The 16,352-nt window shown below is 46.4% G+C and overlaps 2 protein-coding genes across 4 annotated transcripts in view; one reads left to right on the top strand and one right to left on the bottom strand.

Annotated features, from left to right (window-relative positions):
* ARHGEF38 (Rho guanine nucleotide exchange factor 38) overlaps positions 1-6,870 on the bottom strand; it is a 38,020-nt gene extending 31,150 nt beyond the window's left edge. The window contains exon 1 of the mRNA XM_074866862.1: positions 6,465-6,870. Within this exon, the coding sequence (XP_074722963.1) occupies positions 6,465-6,660 (196 nt within the window). The 5' untranslated portion in view covers positions 6,661-6,870. The remainder of the gene's footprint in view (positions 1-6,464) is intronic.
* Positions 6,871-15,092: 8,222 nt separating this feature from the next.
* Positions 15,093-16,352, top strand: part of PPA2 (inorganic pyrophosphatase 2) — a 38,566-nt gene continuing 37,306 nt past the window's right edge. Inside the window, exon 1 of one of the 3 annotated variants that reach the window (XM_074866860.1) lies at positions 15,093-15,381. In XM_074866860.1, the coding sequence (XP_074722961.1) occupies positions 15,240-15,381 (142 nt within the window). In that variant the 5' untranslated portion in view covers positions 15,093-15,239. Of the gene's footprint in view, positions 15,382-15,544; positions 15,671-16,352 lie in introns of those variants that run through there. The other 2 variants (XM_074866859.1, XM_074866861.1) reach the window with 2 other exon arrangements.

Here is a 16,352-nt window from a genome sequence, read left to right as displayed (position 1 = left end):
ATCAAGGTAAAACAAACAAATTACAGCATTACTGTGTTTTCATGTGTGAAACCTGAGTCTCACACCACCCTGGATAAAATTACTTCTCTGTGAAAGCAAGTCCTCAGATAGCCTGTACCCTCAGATAACCTAGCTATTGCACACAGGAATGTACACCAGCTTTTATCGGTTGGATTTGGGAATGAAATGCAGGCAGCAAGTCCAGAGGCTGCTGCTGTGGCAGCTTTCCTCTCCCCCCTCACACCATAGCCCTGGCTCTGCCCATTACACCCCTGCTTCCACCACAGGTGCAGGGAAGGCTGTAGGGCACAGGGAGACTGGGATCCTTGAAAATGAGGGAGCCTGAAATGGTACAAGCCGTAGGAAAGGATGGAGTGTCCCATTGCATGCAGAAGTGCATCACATGAGCTAACACACAGGAGTTTTACTCCAGATCCCATTCCCCTTGTGAGGGACCACTTCATAGGGGTGTCGTTATAGTTTTACACCAGAGTTATTACAGTGCAACATTATGGTGCACACATGGTGCACATTAGATCTGCTGAACTCCAAGTTGGGCACTGAAATACAAAAGGATCGGGAGAGGGTTGTGGAAAATGCCTTTTTGTCTTTTACTCACAAAGGCACATAACAGCAGCATTGTTCAGGAACAGGTTTGTTGCACATGTGCTGCTAGTTACACATGCAAAAGCCCCTTTTCTGAACACAGGAGAACACCGCAGGACCAGAATGACCTTGCACCAGTCTTCCTGGGCAACGGGCTCGCTCATAAAATCTGCATCAGAGACTTCCTTGCAATTAGGTCATTCAATCTTTGATCATTTTTCTGTTCCATAAGGTACAGAAAATATTTACATTCAGCACACAAGTTCTTTCTTCAATTCCTTGACAGCAGCCCGCTTTAATTATATGTGTGCTGACAGGACTACAGAGAGATCCCATGTGACCGCAGTGGAAGGGAAGAAAGCTTATCATCAGGTGACAGAAGAATGCCCTTATTGTTAGCGCCAATACTTACAAATAAACCTTTCCAGTGTGTCATATACCGGTATAAATATACCACTCCTGTGGCATTGAGCTAATACGTTAATAAAGTAAGAACCTAGAAAGGGCTGCATCTGAATTGCTTCCCCTGGGGCACATGCACCTCAAGATTTGTCACGGATTAGCTGTATGAACTGTGAGCTGTGTGACCCACAACACAAAGTATCCCAATTAATAAAACATTTGCTAATATGCTCAGAGAAGGATCCGTAAACCTCCTTGAGTCCTAGTCTTCACTCCTTTATCCCAGTTGCTGTTACTAGTTATGCTGCAGTAGGTCCTAAGAGTCCTAAGCCACACAGCAGGACTGGATTCTGCTAAATGCTGTGCAAACACAGCAGCACAAAATGGATTCTACTCTGAAAAGACAAGCTCTCTTCCCAGCCTGGCTGCCACTGCTTTATTGCAGTGCAAGTTAACAGAATTAGATCCTCCAAGCATAAATTTGCATGTGAGAAAATAGAAGTATTTCTTAGATTGTGATTTCTCATCACAGAGCACAGGGGGGTATTTTCATCAAGTCATCTCCTACACTTCAGGAAATAATCCAGACTTTTATTCCTTACCGTACTTCAGCAAACCAACCGCTCCAAAGATCAATACATTTTGCAGTGAAATAGGATATTATCTGCATTGTAGTCCATAGAAAGTTAATCAGTAAGTACAGCGCAAAGCAAATAAGGAACTGGAGAGAAGCACAGAGGATGGTTACTCCTGACAGGAGGTGCCAAGAAACTGTGTGCATGGGCAGCCCACGCAGGAAGAAGCAGTGTGCTCTGCAGGCAAGGAGGAGGATGGGGTGGAGGAAGGTTCCCTGCTTGTGATGGGAGTGAAGGGGAATGAGTTGCTTCTGACTGAATTTTTGTATGCCAAGGGATAGCAACTTTCCAGGGATTTCTATAATTTCACAGGTTTCTGAGTCATTTCTGGTGTTGGTTATTTCTCATAACTACATTAGACACAGGCAAAATGTGAAATTCAGGGTTCAGATACAACCTGTGAGGCAATATATTGTGGTAGCTGTGTGATTTGAATCACTATATCTATTACAGGTATGTCACTGATGTATTTTAAATTGAAGCAAATCATTTAACAGTGCAGTTGACCCATTCACAGTTAAAGTTATAAGGGAGTTAATATGTAACAGATTTGTAAAACAAGGAGTATTTTCAAAGCATGCATTGTCTCACTGAACGCTGCAAATGTGATCTCCAATTCCTTCTGGAAAACTACCATTTTCTATAGCTCATTTTTCACACCAAGCATAAGTTTGGTATATGATTATGAACAAAACCCAACAAAAAAACCTAACAGCGAACTATGTTTTAAATCCCTTTTCATGGTCTTCCGTTTTTGGTTGATAGCATCTATCCCACCATGACACATTGTATCTTAATCTGTTCTGATGTTGCAAACATTTATGTGCCAATAACTACATCAAACAAACTCCTCTTCCTGAAATACACAGGTACTCACAGAATGGTAGCTTTAGGTTAATTCAGAGGCTGATCCCAACATTAATGCAGTACATAGATATTAATACAGTTATTTTTACAGCTGCTACTGATGGATTTTTACTGTAGAAAAGAGACCAACTCCTAACAGCTAAACAGCTACGGGTAACACCTTTGAAAACAGAGCTGCTAAATACCATTTTGTGTCATTGCTTAAGGATAGTAGCAAGTTCTTCATTCCTCTTCAAAGGACATATGTGCAGGATTTTCTAGTGAACATAGAGCAGAGCACTACATAAAAATATCACAGGAACTCTATCTTAGCTCTTATAATGGCCCTTGATACTATTTCTGCATCCACCACAGATGCTAGTGAATATATCTTTTTTAACCCCATTTTTTCCCGCTTTAGAACAGTGATGCTTCTGCGCAGTTGATGGAGAACTATGAAAGAGAAATATATGTATGGCTTTATCAAGGTATTTCTGGACTCATCTAAGAATGCAACTACAAACCAGGTTCTAGATGACTGCATGGTTGTACCACAAACCTGCCATTTGATAGCAATTGCCTTATTTTCCCTTATCTAAAATGGGACTGCAGGCATTTGGTTATCTCACAGGATAAGGTGAAATAGATGCACTAATTCTTGCCAAGCTCTTTGAGAATATAATGGTTGCTCTGCATCTTATTTCCTTTCTAAAAGAGTAAAGCCAGGAGGTGTTGCATGGCCATTCACACCAGATAAGGTATTGAATAGATGTGTCTACTATAATAATTAACTATGAAAATGCTTTCTTGTGTTTTTAATGAATCCTTACTTTTAAAGTGAAAAACACTTGCATAAGTTTACACCTTTGACAATCCTATTGTGCTCGTGTTTGTAGACTTACAGAGCAAACCATCTTGATTACCCTGGAGATCTGAGTGGTAGGTTGCCTTTCTCACTCTTTATAGAAAACATTTTGGATTCTGCATAAAACAGGAAATCCAAGGGCAGAGACTGAATTCTCAGGAGTTTGTATGCCTGACTGTTGGCTCACTTGGTTTTGGTTTTTTGTTTGTTTATAGGCTTTTATCTGGGGACCTATGCTTGTAGCACACTGAGCTGCACTTTGAGCATATACTTCAGAGTTGCTAGAAATGGCGGGGGGGGGGGGGGGGGGGGGGAGGGCTGTCTGTCTCGGTCCAACCAGGATCGGGGCAACGTGCAGAACAATGACAAACTCACAACAGTTTGCTGAAGGGGGAGCATTGTCAAGAGCAAATGCCACTGCACTGTGTGCAAGCTCCCAATTTATTACCACCTGTTTACATAGGTTCATTTTTACTTTTACATCCTACTGACCTTCAGGTTTTGCCTGTTTATTGCTTACATGCTCACCACACTCTGCAGGTGGTGTTTTTTACTGCTGTTTTTCACTCAACACAGTGTTACATAATGCTGCCTCAGTTTCCCACAATCATTCTTCTAACCTCAAGGTCAGTTTACATTTTGCTAACCACCAATTCTTAATTGCCACAGGGGGCAACAGCCTGGTTTCTACTCAGGGAACCGTTTAAAGCACACAGAGCTCTAGAAGGGCCCTCAAGAGGTGTCTTGCCCATGCTTCACCTTGCACAAATGTGCTGCAGTGCTGCTGTAGGCACTGGGGTGTAAAAATGCCTTGGACCCCATGCTCTGCCTAGGTTGCCTTCCACTAGCAGAGATGGGGATCCTGCAGCCTCTGACTCTTAGCTGTGGAAATCTGCCCCACTCACAGGAGATTCCCCTCTGCAGGGTTTGCTCCTGTTGCATCTCCCTGTCTTACACATCCTTGTCTGTGCTAATGCCTACCACAGCTCTGCAAACTGTGTGTTAGAAAACATATTAACAGGGGACTATAGAAGGGAGGGGCAACTAAACACAGAGCTTTTCCTCCGATTCATATGGGAAGCAAGTGCAAATGATTACCATTTGTATCTTTTTGCAAAGCATTTACCATTCCAGGGTGATCAAAGTCCCAAACTGGTGATATGCAACAGACCAGTTTATGTCACCCACAGAGCTGTTGGGTTTTCTTACCAAGAATGGACACCTCAAAAGCTTTGTACCAAAAAAACCACTTCCCTCGCCTTGAAGTAAGCTGCTTCACATCCAAGCGCTGGTGAGAAAAATGAAGAACATAAAGGCATACAATCATAGCACATCATCAGTGCTGGCAGGTAGCACATTAGGCCTGGGATCCATGATCATAATCAGATTCAGGCACATCTAGCTCAGCAAAATTTGGTCCAGATCAGGCTTTGGCACATAACCGCATTTCTTTCTATTGCAACTGTAAATACACTTCATAGGAATTTCCACTGACTTTGTATTTTCACTCTGAGGACGGGCAACTTCTAACCCAATATAAAGCCTGCAGGTACCTTGTTAACCCATCACCGTTTTTCTTGAACAAACACAAGCAAGCAGAGTGACCTGATACCAGACCGGTGTTTTGCAGTAGGTGGCCGCGGCAGTCTCAGCTGGTGGCAGGAGCTGTAAAGCTGGATTTACCGTCTCCTTGGACTGCTGCCATGAACATAACCTCATGCTCTGCCATGACTACCTAGGTTTCCCCGCCTCCTTTGCTTCAGATTTTAAACAGGAGACATTTAAGGCACAAATACACCTGACATCGAACAGAAAGTTCTCACACTTTTTGCTGGACACTGCGCTGATCACCTTGACCTCACCTGGGCAACCCCCTTCACAAGTGAAAAACTGCTGTTTTGGTGGGACCTGTGCCAGGAGCTTGCCTGCCCAACCGTAGCAATCCGTGCTTGTACCCTGAAACACCTCCGCCAGATCCCTGCAGTGTGTGCCTGACTTAACTGAAAATTTTTCATCTTCTCATTGATTAGCTATCACGAGGAGGGAACAGCATAATCGATGAACCGCTCCGTTGTTCTCAGCATATGCAGCCACCATAGAAATCCTATTATTTTCAGGTTTATTATTTTATTTTCTGCTTTTATTGTCTCTCTGAAGGAATGATCCTTCCTAATTAAGTGCATCAAAACCATAATACAGCAACTCGAAGTATTTTCCTATTTTATTTCCCCATAAAGGATTATTGCCACAAGAGTGACTGTCACAAGGCAGTTATATCACTATTAGTAATAGAAGCTTATATTATAATAATACTCAAACCCCACATTTGTGATGGGGCCCTGTCATTCAAGACCCTGGATACCCACAGAAATTTGTCAATTTGCATGATAGAGCACTCCCAGAAACAGCCATACACATTCTTCATGCTTTTCCTCAATTTGTGGCATTACATTTAATTATTGATTGACAGGCCCAATACTGACATACATTGCCAATTTCTGGTCCAGATGCAATTTGGTTATTTCAAAAGAAACCCTCTCCATAATGGTATAATTTGAATCAGCATATCCATCAAAACATGTATTTAGATGTATTTCAGTTCAGGCTTCTACAATCTGAGCAACAGATAAACACATTATAGATCCTGGTATTTTTAACTGAAAGAAAAAACTGCCCTCGATGCTTCTAATTACTTAGCATATACCCCACTTGATAGGACAGACAGACAGATAGCATGGAGCCATCGTATTTTCAAGCTACTGTTTGCGTTGCAAACACATTCTGGTGGTGAAAAAGAAACATCCCGGTTGCATATGCATTTTGCAGGAACACACCAAAATCTTTGATGCATTTTGTGTTCTGCCTACACGACATTATTTAGAAAAATTAGGGGAAACATTGCACACCCTGGAAGTGGGGGTTAAGGCTGAGAGGGGGCAATTGGTCACTCCAACTGTGAGTGTGTGGGGGAGGAGACTGCCATTCCCTTCTTTATCTTGAACCTGCAGACTGGGGGGTGTCGATATACCCCCTCAGCCCAGAGCATCTCGAGATACCACCCCAGCCCAGAGGATCCCTAGCAGCAGAGCACCAAACAAGCTTCCTGGTACCTTGTAATTTCTGGCTGTACTCTGTCCTGTCAGACTGACTCCTCCTCAAGGTGCCGTGGTCCCCGGCAACAGCAGTGCTCTCCACCACAGGCTCTGTCCTTCTCCTCTCCCCCATGTACAGCTTGCTCCTCAGCAGGGCCAAATTCCTCTTCCTGCCCCCCACGCCTTCTTTCCCTGGACAGTCCATGCTTGCCATGGCCAGCTTTGCTTGGTGGTGGTGGTGGCGGGGTGGAGAGGCAATATCTTGTTTTTTTAGGAAGGTGAACTCGCTGCCCAGGTGAAGGCTGGCTGCTTTAGGCTTGGTTTTGGAGCAGGGCTCCCCAGGGCCCGGGGCTCAGCCCTGTCACCTGTGCTGGAGCAGCTCCACCCCCGGGAAGCTGACGCCCCAGGCAGTGTTTGCATTCACCTGCCCTATGTGCAAGCACGCCTGGCGGGGCCGGTTTCAGAGCCAGCCCCAAACCGCAGCCATTCAAGGCCCCTTTCCCTGCTTCAGGGTATGCTCCTCACCCCGCTGCGGGGCCGTGGATGCCAGTACCCCAAAATGGAGTTGCATCCTCCCAGCTTTGCCCAGGCCGTCCTTGCTGTGCAGTAGCAGAGCAATGTCCGAGTGCAGCAGGGCATCACCACGCTTTCACGGGACACCTTCCCTCTGCACTGCTGGGGCACTGGGGAAGCAGAGGGCGTGGCAAAAGGGAAGGGGAGGCCAGGCCACCCCCTTGACTGTCACTCCTTCTCCTTCCCCAGCCTGGTCAGGACCCCAACTCCTTGCGTATCGAATTGCATCTGCCAGGCTCCCAACTCCACCAATAGGTGTAGCCAAGAGGCTGGAAACTCCTGATCTACAAGTTTGAAGGGAGACCGATCCCCCAGGACAATGAAGAAAAGAGATGAGAAGGAGACGAAAACCTCTCTAAGAGGTGGGAAGCAGCATGGAGCTGATGCTTGTCTCAAACCAGGCTGTGTCCTTCTTTACACTACTCACAGAGAGGTGACACAAAAGCCTGCCAAAGACTTGTGGAGGCTGTCGTAACAAATCACCCTGCTCTGATGGCCGAGGAAGTGGACACCTGCTCGCAATACCTCTGGATCGGCCCCTGGAAGAGATCTTATTCTCCTGTCTGTTAACAGTGGCCTCTGGCACACTTGCACTGTCTAGTGATCCTCTGTAGCGCCGGTCTAATCAAGCTCATGTTAAAACAGCAGGAGCTGCTGGCATCTAAGCTTGGACCGGACTTATCCTGGGAAGAGCCCCAACAGCCATCAGTAGCAATCACTGCTGCTGCTGTGATTCCCAGCCCCTGTGGCCCTCGCTGCCCTAGGAAATGCCTGGTGGGAGCCCCGTGGTGCAGCCTAATCGCTGTCGGTCTCACGCACACTCATTGCCACAGCATCTGCCGGGGAACACAATTAATGTCCCTCTGACATACGCTGGCAGACCGCTCTGCTTTAGCATTGCCACACTGTGTCCCTGAAGGACTGCGTAGTAAAAAACAAGCAGGGATGCAAAGTAGTAGTGTAACTCTGTTTCCAACATTTATTTTTCTTTAAGAGGCTGGTCCTGTGATGCAACCTCCTGATCAAAGCCCCTAATTTCTACTCAGAAGTGAAAGGAAAAGGTTATGAAACTGTTAAGCAATTTACCATGTCAAATTGCAGCACTGTGCCAGTGCTGCACAAAGTGTTCAGCCCAAACACAGCCTGGCAGAGGAATAAAGCACGGAGTGGAATACTGGGAAGACTGTGCTCACCCAGAGAAGTCGCATATTACGTAGGCAATTTCTGTGTTACGTCTTGCCTCCTCGTTGATATTCCCTAAGAAACTCTTTGTTTTGCAAGTCAGACCACAAAAGTTCCTTGAAAGACAGAGCAGTGGTGACAGCGGGGAGAGGCGTACACAGGGACCCACCAGTGACACCCTTGTGACAAGCATCAAAGCCCCAGCAACAAGTAAACAGATTAAGGTGGGAGCTGAGGGAAATCAACCACCCCATTTCCTTCCACTGGGGAGGGGATTTTTTTCAAAGCAATGGCTTGGCATTCAGCAAGGGTGGTAAAATTGGTTTAAACAGTCACCACCCTGACTGCCGCTCTTCCCCGGATACTTTTGCTCCCACTATTGGTACAGGGTGTAAACACCCGCATTTGAGACAAGATGGAGAAACTGATCTGGCTGAAAACTCCCTCCCTCCCCCCTTTTCCCCAGGCTAGTATCCATCTGGATCTGTGATCCTGTTTAGTTCATCACCCAGCTACACAAGCAGTTGTGGCAGCATGAGGCAGGGGATGATGCAGGGGCGCATGTGAGCAGCTGGGGGTAGGGCTGGTGGTTGCTTAAGCCAGCATTGCCCAGAGAAGGTATTTCCCCCAGACAGGATTTTACGGTGTTGTGCTTTTCAGAAGGCACGGGTCCCACCATTTATATGAGATTTCATTATATTTATTTAAATTAAGATGGTTTGGGGGAGAACTGGGGAATGTATTTTGGCTGGGTGGAGGTGGAAGAACAAACTTTATAAAATTCTTGGCTTTGTAGGCTCTCTGCCACATATGCAGAGTTACAGCCAAGATAGGATATAGTGAAGTTTGCTCAGGTGTTTATTACGACAGCAATCTACCCACATGCAAAAGTTGTCTTCCTCTTCCTCCTCAACTCAGTCACAGGGTGTGAAAAGGTATGTGTTCATTCAGCAAGGGAATGGTTGCGGGGAAAGCCGGCTTGTGGTTTGCTGCTGCTTTTGTACTTGCAATGGTTTACCCAGCTTCATCTGGCAGCACTATTTCTGAGGCAGCCAGGAGGCCAGAACTAGCTTACAACTGCAGTTTGGAAATGTAGATGAGTACTTTCTGCAACCTCAAAGTATCTCCTCTGTGCCACTCAGCATGGAAAAGGCTGAAAATAGCATGTCTTCTGTAATACTCTAAGTGAAGGGGATGCATTCAGGACCGGTGGCTTCCCTATACCCTCTGGAGGGAGGGGAGGTTTGAGACACATCCTAGTTTATTAAATCCAATGATTGTTTTACACTTGAGGGCTGTGCCAGTGCAGTCAGTAGGAGGAATATGTAAAAACAATCAGATGTGTATATGAGCGAGATACACCTATAAACTCATTACTGTTTGCTGTACTTACCTGGACTATAACAAAATGCCACAGAAAGCATGGTCAGAACTGCATGTGACTTCAGCTGCCGCTTGCAATAGTATGAGCAACCCTTCTTCAATTTCCAAATTAGTCCTGCTCCCTTCTGGCCCTGGTAACAACTGATCATCAAGCAGTATCAAATCACTCATCCATAAAACAAGAGGGACTATTTGTCATCTACAAGGACAAAACACTCTTTTTACAATTAATGTGAAAATCTCTTTAACAGGTCTATGTTTTGCTCTTTTAATTCTACAAAGCAAACTGGAATCCAGTTGATGCGAGCACTCACATAGGAGTTATTTGCATGGAAGACACCCTGCTTAAGAGACAGAACAGGTGCTGATGTCAACACGGAAAATATTGGCATTATGTTCCCAAGCAACTGTATTAGACACATATAAGAGCTTATTGTTGTACAGTCAATGCTAACCTTTATCTCCATTCTGAGCTATAAACAAACTGGGAGCGCCATCAAGACTGATGGCCATTAAGTAAGCAAACAGTTATTTGTTTCCTTGTAATACCTCACAGCTGTTACAGAAGATTTCTTTATAACTTAGTATCCCAGAGCATATATGAAAAATGCTGGTGTGGGTTGACTACTGTGCCTGTTCCCTTTGAGTGGAGGCACAGACCACTGCTGGAGTCCTGTGGCAGTGACACCAGGCTGCCATTTTGAAGTTTGTTCACTGCAATGGCCAGCACAGCCATCAAACAAAAAGAGAGTCTCAATATGCAGCTGCAGAGTGACTTTACCCGCCAGCGCCAGTTTTGAGCACGTAAAGCGATTACACTCGACAGGCAGTGGAGAAGCAGAAATGTACCACGGTACTGCTGGAGAAAGCTGTCCTACCCTCCTCACAGGGGGAGCATGACAGCAAAAAGGTAGTCGTCTCTATAGATCCACAGCTCCGTACAAGGAAGCCTAGGTGCGTATAAAAGCAAGCTCATATCTCTTGTCACTCTGCCTGTACACACGAGTCATAGCAAAGATGTCTTCTGAGAGACAAAAAGATGAGGCTTTGATAAGAACAATCACGCATAAGGCCCACCGAGGACTTTGAGCACTGGGAAGTTGCTAGTACATACACCCTACCTGTTTGCTGTTATACTGGTAAGATAAGAACAGACTGATGGGTGAGGATAAAAGCAATAAAAAGGAAAGGCTTAAGGACAGAAAAAACTGGAGTCTACACATTGATTTTTTACAAGGAATGAATCAAAATTACTTTGAAATATACATAGAAAAAAAAAAAAACTTCAAACACCATTCCAATAGTACAAAAAGAGAAAAAAGCCTGTCTTGCAGGTGAAAAGTTATTTAGCGTGGCAGTGTCACCTTCTCTCCGACTGTTGATCTTGCCAGACTGGTGATTCCTGAGGAGAAACAGGTCTTTAGAAGTAAGTGCACAGTGATAATTTCTTTTAGCCCTGTCTGTAGTGTTTCTTGTCTAAATATTTGTAGGAGAAATTAATAAAGCATATGCCTGTCGGGGCTCAGACTAGGCTGTTGGTATTTTTAAGAAGGGATGGCTCAACCTATCAGGCTATGCAATCCATCTCCTCAACTGCTGTGATGCTTTCTTACTCTGAACAAAGCCTCTGTCCCAGTTTACACATACAAAAGGCTGACACGTTTTCCACCTACAGAGAGGGACCCGGCTCTCAAATGAAACACCTGCCGGAGAGGAGAGGGGATGCTGAGAGAAGGGTCAGCAGGGCCTGCATTGTCCTCGCCAGTGGATCCGTCACTGTCCAGGGCTTTGTGTCAGTCTGTGAAACAGGCTCGGAGCCAGGCCAGCTCCCAAAGGCACACATCTAAGGGCAGTGCTGCTTTGAAAGGGGTAAGAGATGTGGAGGAGAGGGGAACTCACTAAGAAACAGAGTAGGCCTTTGATTTCTTTGGGGTTACAGCCACGTAGTTATTTCTAAGGAAAATAACCTGACTCTGTTGATCAAGTAGATGGCACTGTGATATCAAAGCTAATGAGAAAAGACAAGCAAGCGAGCAAGGCACAGATAAAAGGACAGGAAGATGAATCTTCATTATTGTTACGTTTCGATGTAAAACAGGGGGGTGTAGAAATTACCAAAGATGAAATATTTTCTGTGGGATTCTTTGAGAACCTTATGTCTGGCAATTCACAAATCAAGAGGGGAATGGAGCCTAGAAATGATTATCATGAGCAATAGGCAAGATTTTCCTTCTAGGTCCCTATTTTGAATGATTATAAATTTGCAGCTTTGCACCAAAACTTCATGTTTCCAGACAGTATTTTTATAGCTGTACTGAAACCATTTTTCTCTCTCTTTGTGTACATGCATGTATGTGAAAGAACAAATGAAAGAATGAACAGGAAAGAAGACTATTTGGTGATTTCTGTTTTGTGATGGGGAAGTTGCTTTGGAGTAACAAAGAGTCTTAAAAAAAAATGAAGTTCCAGTTGATACTCACAAACAAGTTTTGGTGGGGTAATGGTAGACTGTAAAATCTTGGTTCACAGGGCCTAAAATGAACTCAGTACAGATGCCCAGGAGGGAAGAAATGGGCATATCCTACAAAGCTTGACTTAGCCACAGTGGCCTGGCCTCTTGATAGGCAAATCACTTTCTAGGCAGAAGTCCAGAGAAGTTAATCCGGCAAGTGAATCCTAATATACATTACAGGGAGCCTAACGAAAAGCATGGTTAAAAATGAAACTAAAAGCTCAGAGAAACGATTTATTCAGAAAAAAGCAGGGTGTAAACTTGACATCTTCCTATACACAGTAGTGAATATTATGACTAAAAATGAATTTTGCATAAATACAGAGGATCAGTCTTTTTAAAACAATAGGGTTACTGAAGTGAGTTCACCGCTACGAAAATGGGTTCGCAATCTGACTGAAGGTACTTAGTTTCTTTGGGATAGGAGCTTCTATCTTTATTCACACTGAGATGGAAAGTAACATAACCTGATAAACGTAATTCTAGTTACTGACACAATTTCTTCCTTTTAGCTAGATGATGTATTCTCTTGCTGCCATCAGGCATTCATCAGTACGTAAAATGCAGATACATGTGTGTGGGCTGCACGTATACATCCTCCCCCAAATCTAGCTGTGCCCATGAAAGAGGTTACTGACTCCAACGACTCGTCATCCTCCTCCTGCTGCAGACTGTCAGTGCGAAGACCCGCAGAAGGAGTTGTTCATGTTCCTTAACTTGCTTCAGCCAAAAAAGCAGCCTGACTAACTTAGCCCCTGTCCCTAAACTGCCTCAGCTAGCCTTGCTTGGCTTGATCTGAACTAGGGAGCACTGATACGGGCTGATCCATCAGCATGGTGGTGGGACGGTGACGGCTGAACAAGTGCGCGCTGGCGAGCAAGTGCAGGCAGTGACCTGTCCCACCGAGGTGGCTGGACAGGGAGGACGGCTGTCCACGGCTGCTGGCCCTTTGCACAAAGGCAGCAGCAAAATAGAAGGCTGGCAAGAATTGATTCCTTCAGATTAATGGTCTTATAAGCCATGGAGATAGAAGTTATATTACAGCAAAATTTAATGATAATGATGTGATCACCAGTCAAGAGCAAATGCACTGAAATAGCACATAGTGGTACTAATGAAATTCTTCAAAGCCTTATTAGGTGAAAAGATGAAAATGATTTTCATTCAGGAGGAAGGGAAACTTTTTTTTTTCTTAAATTATAATATAGGTAGTGTTTTCTGCATTTAATTTCCACAGCATTATCATGGGCAAAACATTAATTTTATACATATATGTGTGTGTATATATATAAAAATATATATAAATGTAAATGCACACTGTGGAGTACAAACTTTTAAAGTAAGGATGTCCTTCAGGCTTAGGTGATTATACTGCTGTTGAGTTTTTGCTATACTCCAGTGGCATTCTGCTGGAATGAGATTCACCCCTGTGCAGAGGGCAAGCATAAAACCTAAGTACCATGTAAGTCCTACTTAAGGACCTGGTTCTAATTCCATTGAAATAAATAGCAATATTTTCATTGTCTTTCAGTGGGAGCTGTTTCAAGGTCAATAAATGGGATCAGTCCTATACATTGCTTTTTTGCTGGCCCAGCTGGAATGATACTTCGAGGAGCTGGATGTAAACTGCTTGGGAATAAAAAGAGGTGAAATAATACCTTGGTAGTAAAAGCCTTGATAATTCTGGATAATTTGCTTAGAGTAGATACTGGAACCAAAACATTCTTTTGTTTCAAAGATTCAAGAAGGTTAGGTAAATTTATTCTAACCAGGAAGCTGGTCTTACCTACATCTGACTTGAGGAGTACTGTGCACAGTTCTGTCATATTCTGTGTAATATAATGCATAATACTGAGAAATACAGCCAAGCCTATTTAAAGCTTTATTATTTCTGCAGTACTGAGAAAATTTTGGGTACCTTAGACTACTAAAACATCATGTTCTCTGCTCTGGCAGCATTAGCTGGGTTTCTGTGTGTTTTTCTGCTGCATCATCTGCCCTTGGTAGGTAACACAATGGCATCTACTTATGCATCTAAAAAGTGCCTGCACAGAAACTCGTTTATATTTCATAAATTCCAAGTGTTTCACAGCTGATTTCCCATTACAGATGAGAAAGCTTTTGATAAGACCACATTTGCAACACAAGGCAATGGAGAACTCTGCACTCAGACTTTGTGCATCTGACAGGGACTCCTGGCCACAGCAGTGTATTTCACTTCCCAGCTTGTACAGGTAAATAAATATATATTGGACCATATGTAGGGGTAATAAACTTTAAAAACATCACAACCTGAATACAGATAAGAATCTAATTTAAGTATCAGCAGGGTTCAAAATAAAAAACGCATCTACCATTGGGTACCCATGCAAATAGCCTGCCTGTAAGCTGCACAGACACAGACTGGCTTGGGTGACATTAAACTGCACATGCCAAGAAGAAATAAACGCTTCTCTCCCCAGGGAGCAGCTGGGTAGGGTCTTCACACCGACGAGGGCCTCAGGTAAGGGTAACAACCCTTCTACCATCACCCCCAATTTTACATCCACACTTTTGGCAGTGCTGGTGGCCTGAAAGCACCTCAGCGACGGCACAGCTGGGCTACCACCTGCCCAGAGTCGTCTGGCTCCTGCTGAGGGACATCTGCCACCTCAAGCGCTTTTTTTATTACTATTTTCACTCGGTGGAGCCCTCCCTTGAGGTTGGGCCTGTGAGGGCTGCCGACAGCCTCCTTCTTCCTCTGAGGTGCTCACCCTGGCCTCAGTAGGGGGAAGCAGCACCTCCCGGGGCCCGCAGGGAAAACGGAGCAGCGCCTAGGCCCGGCAGCAGCCACCCCCTCAGGAAAAACCGCCACACACCCGCCTATTCAACGGAGCCCCCGGGGGCCAACGGTCGCGCCCTCCCTCAGGTGGCAGCCGCGGCAGGGCGTGAGGCAGTGGCTCTCCCTCCTCGCCGGTGAGGCGGGCGGGGGACAAGGGAGCAGCCCCCGGCGGCCGGCAGCACCCTCCGCCGCCCTGCGCGGTTTCCCGGCGGGGGCAGGCGGGGCAGGGGGCCGGCGCGGCACTGAGCTGAGCTGAGCTGAGCTGAGCGGCGCAGGCCCGGCAGCCGCAGGAAGGGGAGGGAAGGCGGCCGCCGCCGCCATCATGCGCGCGCCGCCGGGGCTGGTGCGGCTGCTGGCGGCGCGGGGGTGGGGGCGGCCGCCGCGCCGCTGCCTCGGCGCCATGGCCCGCTACGGCACGGAGCAGCGGGGGCGGCCCAACTCTCCCGATTACCGCCTCTACTTTAGTAAGTAGCAGCCCCCGGGCTCGACAAGCCCCTTCCTTCCGCGCCTCGCGGGGGGGCACGATGGGGAGAGGCGGCGGGGAGAGGCGGCGGAGGCGGCTCCCCGCTCCCGCCAAGGTCCCTCGGGCTGGCTGAGTTGTCGCCCCTGAGCTCCCGCTCTCAACTCCGGGGGGCATTTTTTTGTGGAGAGTGTGAGGGGATTTCCTGGCAGATGGGCTTTCGGAGGGGATGCTGGGCCTGGTGTGCGCGGCACAGCCGTGCCCGTCGTCAGCCCTGCGAAGGCCTCTGGAGGGTGAGGAGGTGCTGGGGCCGCGGGGGGTGAAGCGCTGCCGTGGTGCGGTGTTGTGGCAGCCTGGGCGCAGAGGCCACGGGGCGCTCAGGGACCCTAAGGACAACCTTGGGACCCTTGCCTCGCCTCACCCCTGCGGTATGACCGCCCAGGGGGAGCATGGCCTGTTACCTGGGACGAGGCCAGCCCTCCCTCCAGAAACGTCACGGTGAGGAGAGGCTGGCGTCCAAAACACGGGGCGTCAGCCCCGAGGGGCCTGTGGGGCCAGCAGCAGCAAGAGGCAGCAGAAGGGCATGGGCAGAGCTCCAGGAGGCTTCTCCAAACCGAGTGAGAGCTGGTGGCTTGCAGTCTCAGTATTACGCATTTTAGTAACAACGTTGTTTGTTTGTATGCCACTTCTCTAGCCATGGTTTTGTACAGTTTTGATCCGTTGACTTACAAGTAGTTAATTCTGACGTCTGGTGGTGTGAGAGAAGCGAAGGAGGCGTTCTGTACCCTGTCACCGGTACCCTGCCAGAGATGCCTTGTGCTCGGTCCCCAGGGGGCTGCCAGTGCAGGAGCTCATCTAGAGAAAGTCACTTTAGTTAGTGGGAATAAGCAGCTTACCACTAAACTTTGTTTTATTTGGGAGGAGCATCTGGGAGGCTTCCAGGAGTTGCAAAAACAACTACCGTTTACTCTTTGC

This window comes from Strix uralensis, chromosome 4, assembly GCF_047716275.1.
Source record: "Strix uralensis isolate ZFMK-TIS-50842 chromosome 4, bStrUra1, whole genome shotgun sequence".
Classification (NCBI taxonomy): Eukaryota; Metazoa; Chordata; class Aves; order Strigiformes; family Strigidae; genus Strix; species Strix uralensis.
The sequence above is the reverse complement of the archived record's forward strand: the minus strand, read 5'-3'. Positions and strand labels throughout refer to the sequence as shown.